Source organism: Sceloporus occidentalis, unplaced genomic scaffold (genome assembly GCF_023333645.1).
Source record: "Sceloporus occidentalis isolate IW3139 unplaced genomic scaffold, rSceOcc1.0.p SCAF_2, whole genome shotgun sequence".
Lineage (NCBI taxonomy): Eukaryota > Metazoa > Chordata > Lepidosauria > Squamata > Phrynosomatidae > Sceloporus > Sceloporus occidentalis.
This window is the reverse complement of record NW_028316982.1, coordinates 37,251,296-37,264,021: the sequence shown is the minus strand read 5'-3', so window position 1 is coordinate 37,264,021 and position 12,726 is coordinate 37,251,296. Positions and strand designations below refer to the sequence as shown.

Here is a 12,726-nt window from a genome sequence, read left to right as displayed (position 1 = left end):
AACAAAAAAGTGGGAATGCATAAAAACCCCCACAAAAAAGGAGCACAAGAAGTGTGCAAACATGGATAAAATTAGAATATTCTAATTTACATGGATAGATCTATTTTTGCAATAATTGTTACAATTTAGAGAGAAATAAAAGGCATGCCTTCATTACAGTTGCCAGACTGAAAACTGGAGAGGGCACCAGTACTTTCAATAGTTGCACAGAAAAGGGAATTTCAGCAGATGCTGAGACCATGTAACAACACATTCTCCTGTATTTACTATGGTAATCCTAATTTTCCCATAGTAAAGAACATGTGTTCCTGTTCAATTTGGTGTGCAGGTACCAACTATTTGTGGGCAATCTCCAGGCCCTGCTCTCCCTTCTTAGCATTCCTTATCCTAAAACTGGTTTTGGACTTGAAAGCTATTTGACTGATGATGCCTTTAGACAGATGATTGTCCTCTGTGATCTAGGACAGATGGCCACCACACTATATTCCTTTCCCTATACATTCATTCAGTCTGGATAAACAGATGAATAGTCCTTCACCCTTCACACAGGGTCTGCATGAACTTAAACTATTATGCCTGATAATACAAAAGAAAATCAAATCATTCTTCTTAAGGTCTTAGGGCAAAAACTTTCTGCTGCAAACATGGTGCAATAAACATTTACGGGCTGATTCTAAAGATGTCAGAAGTAACTTATAAAGCTTTCAAAAGGGTATAACTTCTTAGTACCTGTGTTTAGGATTGTAGGTTACCATCATATTCTGGAGAATAGTACTTTCATTTTTCTAGGCATGGTTTAATATTCATCTTCTTACCACACAGAGGCACATTTAGAAATGTAGTCAAAGTGAGACCTTCCTGTCAAAAATGGCTATCTAAATTCACCCTTAATTGCAGATTCTCATTAAGCTCTTGACGGTGGGGTTTCATGCATAACCATTTCCCCCCATTCTCTCTCCCTCATTACTGCAAAAGAGAAAGAAGAAAAATACAAAATTTTGCAGTGCTTAAGCCTGCAAAGTATGTTTCTTACCCAACTAAAGTGGCTGTTTTGTTAATTTGCTTCCCTGAATGGCTCTATGCCAAGGCTGTTTTTGTTTTTGTCTCTTTATCCTGCTATAATCATATTGTTTCATCACAGCCTAGAACAGAGCAATTATGGAACTAACCAAGTACTCTTAGCCTAGAATGATATATGTTCAGAGTGCGCCTGTACGTAAATTATGAACGCAGACTAACCTTTTGGTGTGTACCTCATACATATTTGATGTTATTTGACCTGAAAACCATTAGATTCTCTTGGAAAACAAGGAAAATGAAACTAGCCAGGCTTCCATTGAGATAAAAATCATTACAGCTTCCAGGGGAGTTGCTGTGTTGGCTTGATGCTATAAACAATGCCAAAGGCCTAAATTTGATTCATAGTTTCAAATAGAGTAGAATCTATGGATTTTACATTCATGCTGATTTACCTGCTTCCTGGTGAGTAGTGGGTGTCCTCTAGTTGTACTTAGGGTGTATCCATACTGCAAAATTAAAGCAGTATGACACCATTTTAACCTCCGTGATTCTATTCTACTGAGTCCTGGGATTCATAGTTTGGTGGGCCACCAGAATTCTCTGACAGACCAGGTTGAATGCCTCACCAAACTACAAATCCCATGATTCAATAGGACAGAGCCATGAAACTTAAAGTGATGTCAAACTGCCTTAATTCTGCAGTGTGGATATAGATTAGAGATACTGACACTTGGTCCCTAGACTAGATGAATGAATTCTGTTGCATCTTAAAGGCAAATATCATAGTAAAAGTATTCATAGGCCAAGGCATGGATAGGTAATTTTAACCTGTGGAGGCTTCTTCCCAGGTCCCCCCCCCCCCCCCCGTAAGCTATAAGGAAGAGGAATCCTTGTAATATATCAAAGAATGGCCAGAGATAACGATAGTGATTCCTTTGTGTCCTCCTCCTCATCTACATTGGAAAGGCAAGTGTGGCACTGACCTTGCTCTTCTATTTGATTATTGACTGGTGGTGTTATGCTTGCTGTTCCACTTGGGAGGGCAGGCAGAATACCAAGAACTTTGTTGTCCCTACTTCCTCCCCAATGAGGGAAGGTGGAGGATAGGAGCAGAAGTCACCGAATCATAGAATCTTAGAGTTGGAAGGAGCCACAAGGGCAATCTATTCCAACCCTCTGCCATGCCATACACCACTGCTGAAAGATCCCTAACCAAGTCATCCCAAACAAGATGGCAGCTAAATGAGCATTCTTCCACCTGGTACCATGGGCAAGGATCCAGTTTGCTTTAAATGGGGAAGCTCCTCACAAAGTGAAGCCAGCTCCCCAATCAAAGCACTAGTTGAAGGATGGCCAGCCCGTAATTTGTCCAGGAATTGAATAATGTCATGACATTATTCATCCCATGGAAATGTTAGTGGTAATGCCATCCAGATAAGGTCCCTTGGTACTGAGGGAAAATCTTTTTTATCAGATGAAAATATGTCAAATGCAGAAATATCCATAAACAACATGATGTGTTAATATGAGATTCTTTTATATAAATGTTCCACTATTGGCACCTGGCGTCTGCAGTTCAGGAATTCTCAGCCAGAGACCTCTACTACCTCATCAAACTAAAAACACCATTATTCTACAGAATGTAGCCATGATAGTTAAAGTGGAATCATAGTGCTCTAAATGTGTGGTGTTAAAGAGCTCCTGGAAGTGACATAACATGACTTCTGGTTTTGTTTGAGGTTGAGAATTAGACTTTGAGGCCATTTAGAGGCAATTTGATTAATATTGAAGAATTGGAAAAGAATCTAGGAGCTCTGAGGAAGTCTTTGGGAGGCTTTAAGAAAGCACATGATGTGGGGGGCATTGGCAACCCTTGAGCCCCTATATCTCCATCCTTGATTTGTGATAATAAGTCTATATTTTAATGATCTGTGATTGTACAGTAGATAGATAGATAGATAGATAGATAGATAGATAGATAGATAGATAGATAGATATAGATAGATAGATAATGAGTCAAAGATAGAAGTGGGATAGGCACCTTTAGAATATCATTTTTTTTCCAAAGCACACATGCCTACTTACAGTCAATCATAACTGAACCTTAAGCATTTTAGTCTGAAGCATTAATTTAGACTTAAGTGTCCTATTTAAACAAACAAACAAATACACAAGCAGCAAACTGCTTTTCATTCCTGATGTGATGTAGAAATAAACCACACATCGCAGAAATGCCTTACAGCTCTAGTATTGTTCAGCATTCCAAAGAAACCCAAGCCTGGAATAATGCTTGCAGCCTTTGTCATCACTTAAAAAATTAGAGTACAAGACCACAACAATTACACTGAGAAAAATGCAAAACAGTATTTCTAGAGAAAGTGGTATAAACCACATACCAAATGAAAATGCTTTCCTTTTCAAAAGAAAATCTCCGCTTGATACTGAGATGACAAGACAGGAATCGGGTTATTTTATTTAGGGAGAAAATACAAATGTAAAGCATGACATCAACAAAGGTCCATAGAAACAGCTCCCCATGCCACTTTTTCCATCTTAGAGGTGAAAAATTATACAAATAAGGCAGTGGCATAACATGTTGAATCATGTTCCATTTATATTGCATATTATCTTATACATGCAGTGGTGAGGAGATGTCATGCTTCCATCTACACCATTTGAAGACTGTCACTGCCCAGGAACTCTCTTAACTAGGAAAAAGCCTGTGTAGGCTTGAGATTCTAAAATGAGAGGGATAGACTCCAAAATAAGTGAGCCTGCTCCCAGTGGGAAAGAAATGAGGCAGCCAGCTTGCAACACGATTATGCTGTGTTAGTGTCATTTCCCCAGCTGAGATGCTTTCAAGTCCACTTCATAAACTTCTATAACGGGCAGGCTGTACTGTGGTAATTAAAATGATTAAAATCATTACTGCACATCACCAGAGGACAGAGGCAGCTCTTTCTCAAATGATACTAAATCTCTCCAGTGAATGTTGTGGATCACGGAGCAGCACTCTTGTCATTGCATAGTAAAATATCCTTCCCTCTCCTTTTCAGTGAATGAAAATTGTTGTGTTCTGGCTTATGTTTCTTTTTTAAACAAGGTGCATAGTGCAAAAGAGAGGCAGCATGGTGTAGCGGTTTGATCATTGGGCTACATCTCTGGAGACTAGGGTTTAAATCCCTGCATGGTCATGGTGACCTTGGGCAAGTCATATTCTTGTAGCCTCAGAAGAAGGCCAAAGCAAACCCGCTCTGGACAAATTTTGCCAAGGAAACTCAATGATAGGTTTCCCATACAGTTACTGTAAGGCAGAAACAGCTTGAAGGTACACATTAACAACAACAATATGTTGGCAGAAGCAATCAACTTACCTGAGAACATCATCATATGTTGAAAATTCCTGGGAATCTTTTGTTTTCGGCCCAAGTTGAGAATGAAAGAAATTGGATATATGTTACAGGCTCTTGCTATGAATATTGCTACCTGCATCATTTGGAGTAAGATGTTGAGGAACACAAAGAGACAAAGGACAGATCCAAATTCGTCCAGCAAATAATTTCAAAGAAACAAAGGAATCACTCATTTTATGGGACCATGGGGCAGAAACTCTCTCTCTCTCTCTCTCTCTCTCTCTCTCTATATATATATATATATATATATATATATATTCATTGTTTATTCCAAGCTGCTTCTTTTCTTGGGGTTTGCTCTGTTCACTCTTGAACATCTCTCCCTGCCCATCTCCATTTTGGCTATTCTGAATGAATTTTCCATCTTTATCAAGGACAAAAGCTCCCCACACTCAATGTCTCTGAGGGGAAAAAAAACCTTGGTAGAAATTGTTCTGCCACCAACAGTATTATTTCCTCAAACAATAATTCAGGAAAGATAAATGTACTTTGGGACATGATTACTGACTCATTTCCTCACAATTCATGTCGTCTACATCTAGTGTTCCCCACTTTGGTGTCTTCCCTCCGCCCTTTCTATTATATTTGTAGGGCTCAGAAAATTGTGCTGATGTTCTCATTATCCCTCTGCACATCCAGTGCCAAAGTTGTTTAGATAAAATAAGGACATTTTAGACCCAGAATAAAGAAAAAAATGAAATGAAAAGAGATTGGAAAAGAAAAAGAAAAAATACACCTCTTAACTGTGCACAGATATCCTGCTGGCAGCAGGTTTCCTTCAGACATCATCAGGCTCTCCTTTATTACTCTAAAAGCATTCCCCATGCTGTGGATGAGAGCAGAGAGCAACGTATGGCAGCTTCAAGAATGATCTCTGTGGAACTTTAAGAAATGTGTATATTGTAGCTACATTACTGCATTGTACAATTAAGAGTAGGTCTGGATACACATCATAGCATGTTGTATGTGTACAGACAGTCAATCAATACACAAATGTGTCTTAATATATAAGATGACAGGTGATAGACATATATTGCATATAGTGAGATAAACAAATGTTTTTCAGGAACAAATCTCAGAAATCTCAAAGATGTAAGTATAAGTACTAATGGAAGACTTCAGTTTACTCTGATATCTGCTGGGAGATCAACTCTGCTAAGCATAGGTTGTCTAACAAATTTGTGATTTGTATTGAAGCTAATTTCTTATTTCAATAGGTAGGGAAAGTTACAAGGGGATCTTCAATCCTGGACTTGATCTAACCAATAGAGAAGAATTGGTAAGTGGAATCAAAGTAGTCAGTACTTTATGGGGAAGTGACTGTGTAATGCTAGAACTCACAATTGTGGAGGCAGGACAAAGAAGAATATAGTTAAACATGAACCTTTGATTTCAGGAAGGTGGATTTTAACACGTACAGGAAAATACTGAGTGGAATCCCATGACTAGATGGGCTAAAGGAAAAAGACACCCAGCAAGGGTGGATGTCTTTCAAGAAAGAATGGCAACCCCCCCCCCCCCAAAAAAAAAAAAAATCCCATGAAAGAAGAAAAATGGGAATCTGCAAAAACCAATGTGGCTGCACATCAAACTCAAGAAGGAAGTGTAACACAAAAAAAAAAAAAAGAGTATGTGTAAAGAATAGCAGGAAGAATGAATTACCAAGGAAGAGTATGGATATGTAAGCCAAGCTTGCAAGAATAGTATAAGTAAAGCTCAAGGTCAGGATGAGCTGAGACTGGCTTGGCAAGCAAGGGAAAATAAAAATGCCCCCCCCCCTCCCGATACATTTGATAGGCTTATATAGTTTTATGCCTCATGTACCAAATTATACTTTGCTGGTTCTGGATACTATGAAGGTGTGTGTTTATCTTTGTGTGGTAATTTGCTGTTCCACCCCAGCAATGAAATATCTTAGGTACTCAGGGAAGGTGAGGTTTTTTTCTGTTCAAAAATACCATGTACAATTTTTTTAAAAAATTATTTTCATTACCTGGTACATCATATGTCTTCTGATATTGTTACAAAAATACCATGTACAAATTTTAAATAGAATAAGTGCAGTTTTCAAAATATTTCTCAAAATATGAAGAAAATTACAGTGGGAACTACTTATACATGGACTTGACATCTGAGGATTTGAGCATCCACATATGGCAAGCCTGGGTGGGGGGGCAGAGGAGAAAGAGGAGGAGAAAGGGGCAGCACGGAATGAGGAGGAGGAGGAGGAGGGTATACCAAGGCGAGGCAGGGAAAGGAAGAGGAAGGTGTGATGGAGTGGGAGGTGGGAGGAGGTGGTGGAGGAGGAGGACAGGGAAGAGGTAGTCAAGAAGGTTGGAGAAAGAGGTGGAGGGGTGAGAGGAGGAGGAGGAAGAAGCAGCTCCTTCAAATTGCTATTGTCTTCAATGATGCTGTGGCCGTGTGGCCACACCACCATTGAAGTAAATGGGACTTGAGCATCTGTGGATTTTGGCATCTGAGTGGGGGTTTGGAATGGATCCCCCACGGATACCGAGGGCCCACTGCACTTAAATTGTTCATTGCTCTCTTTGAGTACAAAATGAATGAAGAATTACCTCATTACTATAGACATCCCAAGAGGCATCTGATTCCACTGAATGCACTTACACTATTTGTCATGACCAGAAACCCTTCGTTCTCACTGTTTCTGAACTTGAGGGGCACCATTGTATTTTCACTCCAGTCCTTCCCTGTCAAGAAGAGAAGGTCAGGAGTGGAGGGGGCATGTTTAGAACACAGGCCCTTGACTGTCTCTACCCAGTGTTAAGAGTGTACATCTGAAGACAGGTAAGGAGATGCCTGGGTCCTGTTTTATAGATACGGATATGAATCTTCATAAGTTTTGTTCTTAGAGGCAAGAATGAACAATTTCTCCATTTCCCCCTTCTTGCTATGATAATGTTTAAAATTGCAGTTTTTGAAGACTATTCAAAGGTTAGGATTATTCTGTGCAAAAAGAATGCTATTTTCTGTGCAGAGAAACTGCAGAAATGTTATTTTCTCTGCTGAAAATGCAATTTTCAGCAGGGAAAAACCCAAGTGCATTTTCACACATAGAAGTCATATAGTGCAAAGAATTAGACCCATTTAGAATTCTCCCTATGAAGTTCTTCTAACACTCAAGAAATCTGCTTTTCAGCCTTTAAAAAAAACTTTTAGGAATATTCTTTCCATCCCTACATATATAATTAGATACACAGTGGCGCGTTACAGACTGCCCAAAACAAGCGGTCTCGCGCCGCTGCCGGTTGCTGCTTCCAGAAACCGCAGCAGCCAAACTGTGCGGTACCCGGGCGCAGCAAGAAAGAAGTGCCAAAATGGCGCTTCTTTCTGTGCCCCGGAAGTGGCATCGCAAGGCGTGAGGCGTGCACACGCGGCGTCACTTCCGCCGCGCGACGTCTGGACTCTACATGTCTGTGACGTCAAAATGGCAGCGCCCATCTGTATAGGGTGCTGCCATTTTGATGCACTCATTACACGCGAGGGGGAAGGTGCGTCAGGAAGCCCTGCCCCTCGCGCATAACGACAGCGCCTCATGGGCCCATCTGTAACGCGCCAGTAATAACTACTTTAAGACTTAAAATACATGCTTGCAATGCCATATTTGTTACCACTTAAAAAAAAGGATACAAATGCTCCAAATATAAACAGTGCATTGAAGATGTGGTTTTGGAAAGTAAACAGCGCTAATCCCATGTAACAGAAAATAACATTCTCAGCCAAAAAGTTCATGAACTCGAACAACTGAAATGAGAAATAAACAAAACCCATTATCATTCAGGTTTGCATTTGGCTAGTAGCCATTATGCTCACAACATGATCTACAGAACATTTAGTATGCAGATTTTTTGGACACATTATGTTCAAGGATGCAAGATCTCAGATAGGATGAAGATTTAAAAAAAACTGGTAAGAGGAGAAGGAGGCAACAAATAAGTAGAGCTAAAATTCTGTACTTTGTCACATATCAAGTGTTCTTGTTATTTTGGGATGCTATTTTATTTGTGTGTATTTATATATTGTAGCAACTTCATTGCATACAGAACTTAGAAATTAACCTACCTTTAGAACACCACTGAAAAGCTCCAATAATGCAGATGTGTGGTTCTGCTTGTGGAAACACAATAATCAGTCAATAGTAATATCTGGTTTTCTAAGTGCATATGCAGCAAGCTCTCTGTATTCACAGACTTCATCCATGGATTTAACCACCTATGGCTGTGGTCCAAAAAGCAAACCTTGATTTTACCATTTTATATGAGGGACACAATTTTATTGTGTCATTGTATTTAATAGGTCTGAAGCATCCCTGGATTTTGGTATCCCTGAGGGGTACTGGAATGAAATCCCAACAAATACCAAGGAACTGTACAGAATAGGCAGGCAGCATAGTGTAGTGGTTTGAATGTTGGATTATGGCTCTGGGAGACCAGAGTTCAAATCTCCATTCAGGCTGCATCCACACTGCAGAAATAATCTGGGATGACACCACTTTAGCTGTCATGGCTCAGTGCTATGGGATTCTGGGAATGGTAGAGTCTGGTGTCACAACAAACTACAATTCCCAGAATTCCATGGGATTGAGCCATGGCAATTAAAGTGGTGTCAACCCGAATTATTTCTGCTGTGTAGATGCAGCCCTAGCCTTGAAATCCCATAGGGTGATCTTGAGCAAGTCACTCTCTGAGCCTTAGAAGAAGAGTGGTAAAATCTCCTCTCAAATCAGTCTTGCCAAGGAAACCTTATGATAGAGTTGACATAATTTGGAATCAACTTGAAGACATGCAACAAAACAAACAAATATGCAGAACACAATACCACTGACTTTATTCCGATTTGCTCTTGTGTAAAGAGGTTGGCTTCCAAATGGACTAGTATTAGCCATTTTATATTATAGATTCTACATTAGCTATATAACAACATTAATGACATAATGCAATGAGAACCATTACCATAACATGAAAAATAAAGTAATTTACCAAAATAAGCATAATAAAAAATCATTGTTGAAACATCATTATAACATTTATAGCCTATAATATAAGCATCTAAGTAATTCTGGAGACATTTCAAGACAAAATTGGCCACTTTCCACATAATGTTCTTATAATTGCTTTGAAGCAATATTTTATATATGGATTTATTTTATCCATGGCAAATATTGGAAATTTACTTTGCTATTATTCATTATCGTTTGAACAAGTAATTCATTGCTTTTATGTTGCAATGTTGAAAAAGCAATGGACAACATTTCTTGTTGCATTGCCTCTTACTTTTTATTCTTCATTGCTTTAAAAAAACCTTTTAAAAAACATTAGGATAGCCTACAACTTGAAAAAATTCTTGCCAAATGTCTCTAAAAGGCCTCAAAAACCCATGAAACAATAACTTTAAAAAGGTAATAGAATATAGTATTTATTAACCCAAGAAAGTAAGCTTATTTCAACTTGTTACATTATGAAGCAAGAGATTAATTGCAAGGTGAAGCAGATCAGTAGTTTGGAGCAGCCTCTGGCCCCTGGCTGCTCTAACCCTGGTCACCTCTCGATTGGTGCAGGGCTGTGGCAACCAGATGCTGCCATCCTGAGGCTGGCCACCACCATGGTTCTGAAAAGGCTGCTGGCAAAGAGTCCTTTTTTGTGCTGCTTTTGCCAGTGGCTCTGGGCTGCCTTAGGTGGTTGTGGAATAGCCTTAGCCCAATTCAGGGGCATGTGTCATCCATACACCACACCCACAGATTGGCCTGAAGCCAGTGCTTTTGGCCTCTGTGTTTTGGGCCTGTAAGAAAGTAGTTGGTAGCATAAGGAAGAAGTTGGTAGCATAAGATTTCATAGATGTATATGAACAAAAGCTTATACCATCAATGTCTTTTTTCTTTTCAGTTAGTCTCTAAGGTGTTACAAGACCCCTTTCCATAATAATGTAACAAGCTGAAATAAGTTTACTTATTACTTAGTCAAATAAATACTATTTTCTATTAGCTTTATAAAGTTATTTTTCTATGGTTTATAACAGGCCTGCACAACACACAGCTCGGGGGCTGTTTGCGGCCTGCCAAAAGATTTTGGGTGGCCTGCAGGGATGTGGAAGGACTTCAGGGCACCACCGTTACTCAGCCTCCTCCTGAGAAGAGGACTATACAGAGGAGGAGGAGCAGGAGGAGGAGGAGGAGGAAGGGCACTGCAAGGTTCCTCCACCACCTAGCTTTTTCCTGAAGATAAGGCCAGGCAGTGGAGGAAGAGGAGGACAGGTAAACACTCACCCTGCAAGGCTTCTCCACTTCTTGGTTTTCTCCCAAGGAGAAGGCCAGGTGGAGGGAGGAGGCAGAGGATGGGCAAATGCTTGCCCTACAAGGCTCCTCCACTGCCCTGCTTTGTCCAGGGGAGGACAGGCAAATGCTCACCCTGCAAGGCTCCCCTGCTGCTCAGTTTTCTCCTGAGGAGAGGGCCAGCCAGAGGAGGAGGTAGAGGAGGAGGAAGGAATTAATATTATTAATAAATATTAATTAATAATTAATATTTATTGATACAATTAATTAATATTTAATTAAAACCTGTCTGCCACCAAGATGTTTAGTATATTTTAATTTTAGCCCCTGCCTACTGAGAAGTTGTGCAGGCCTTGTCAATAAGATTCCTTTGCACACTGATTCAGAGTAACATGGCTATGTCTTTGGGTTGTTACATTACTGTGCAATATTATTTTGTTATGCCTTCATTACCCCTAAAGGTAACTCAGTACAGGCAATTATGTTATTTGTAACTCATTACTTCAAAGCCAGAGAGAAAATATACGCTGCACAGTTTCCAGAAAGGCATAATGAATAGTCACACATTATATCTTCCCTAATTCTCTTTCTATAGATGCAGTGCCAGATATTAAAGGAATACTACATTGCATCGCTTGGTTACATGATAGCATCTGTAGTCATCTTAAGAAGAGTGAAAGCTTTTCTGAAGAGAAAGTTTACGCAAATCTGTTAGGATTCAAACTCATGGTTAAACTTAATTACAGATGAAGATATAAACCACCTTGTACACAAAGCACATATTTTGTTCTTATCAGCATGAAGATTAATCCTACAAAATAATCTACAGAAAAACCATATACAACTTTCATTTAAACTCAGGTTTTTTATCCAGGAAATCTAGGTGAAGGGACCCATCCACAATATTTTGTCCATACTAATGTGTGATGATGTGCAACAGACTTAATTCCTGTTTTAATGCTACCACTCAGTAAGATTCTTAAAATGTTGTTTTTAGAAGTTTCCATTTCTAGAGGACAATGAAAATATGATATTTCTGAGCTATAAAATATCTGAAGGTAAAAGTTGAATTCTATGATTTTAATATAAAAAACTTGCTATCAGGCAGAATTGGGAATGTTTTGTGTTTTCACCTCTTACTCAAATGGAGGCCTTTGTTAATTTTGTAACTCTGTTGGTCAAAGTGCTCATTACTCAGTGGCCAAAGTGCTTCCATTACAAGCTATGTGTAATGACGTCTAGTCTTTAATGTCACTTGTAGGTTCAGTTGTCTCTTCTATGTCCTGCTTGCCCATGAACCTTAGAATAAAGAAGTAAGACACTTTAATGTGACCATGAGCCGCAACTTTGAGAAACACACAGAGTAGATCTGCATCTGGATAATTCATAAATTTAGTTCTCAGAAATACATAGTGGATCTGCAACTGGGTAATTCATACCTTCAGTTCTTACACACGGAAGATCTACTACTTGGTAAACCCAACCATTGTTATATAAGGTCATAAATTATATCCAACCTGAAGTAGCCTAATATATTTATTGCTTTTCCCTGGATAAAAATATACCCTGTAGGTTAGCTAAACTAGAAAGGATAAATCAAGGTAGTGGCTTTCTCCCAGCACAGGATTCAAGGTGGCTTTTGGATACATAAAATGGATACATAAAATGTGCACAAAAATACACACAGATTAGGAAACATGGAAAGAACAACATGGACAGAATATGGGTTGAGGTGGAAATTAGAGAACGTGCTGACAACATTCTAATCCCAAGAATGGCTGCTTCTTACTCTCTTCTTCTAAACCCTTCTCTCACTATACAAAGCATCAGACATCATACTATATTTAAGAGTATATTTTTCCCCACCTGTGAGCAGTGATTTTTGTTAATTACATTGAAGAGTATATCATACTTTCTCTTAAAATCTCAGAAAGAGATCTAAATTGAGGTCAGGGCAGTATGAAATTGTATTTAAAGCAAATGGATTAACAGATTAAAAGACAA

General features: G+C 39.1%; 1 protein-coding gene across 1 annotated transcript in view; it reads right to left on the bottom strand.

The window, feature by feature from the left end:
* LOC149318157 (sodium/hydrogen exchanger 9-like) overlaps positions 1 to 12,726 on the bottom strand; it is a 410,327-nt gene that overhangs the window by 195,672 nt on the left and 201,929 nt on the right. The window contains exons 10-11 of the mRNA XM_089509098.1: positions 8,085 to 8,198; positions 4,395 to 4,506 (exon numbers count right to left, since the gene is read on the bottom strand). Of these exons, the coding sequence (XP_089365224.1) occupies positions 4,395 to 4,506; positions 8,085 to 8,198 (226 nt within the window). The remainder of the gene's footprint in view (positions 1 to 4,394; positions 4,507 to 8,084; positions 8,199 to 12,726) is intronic.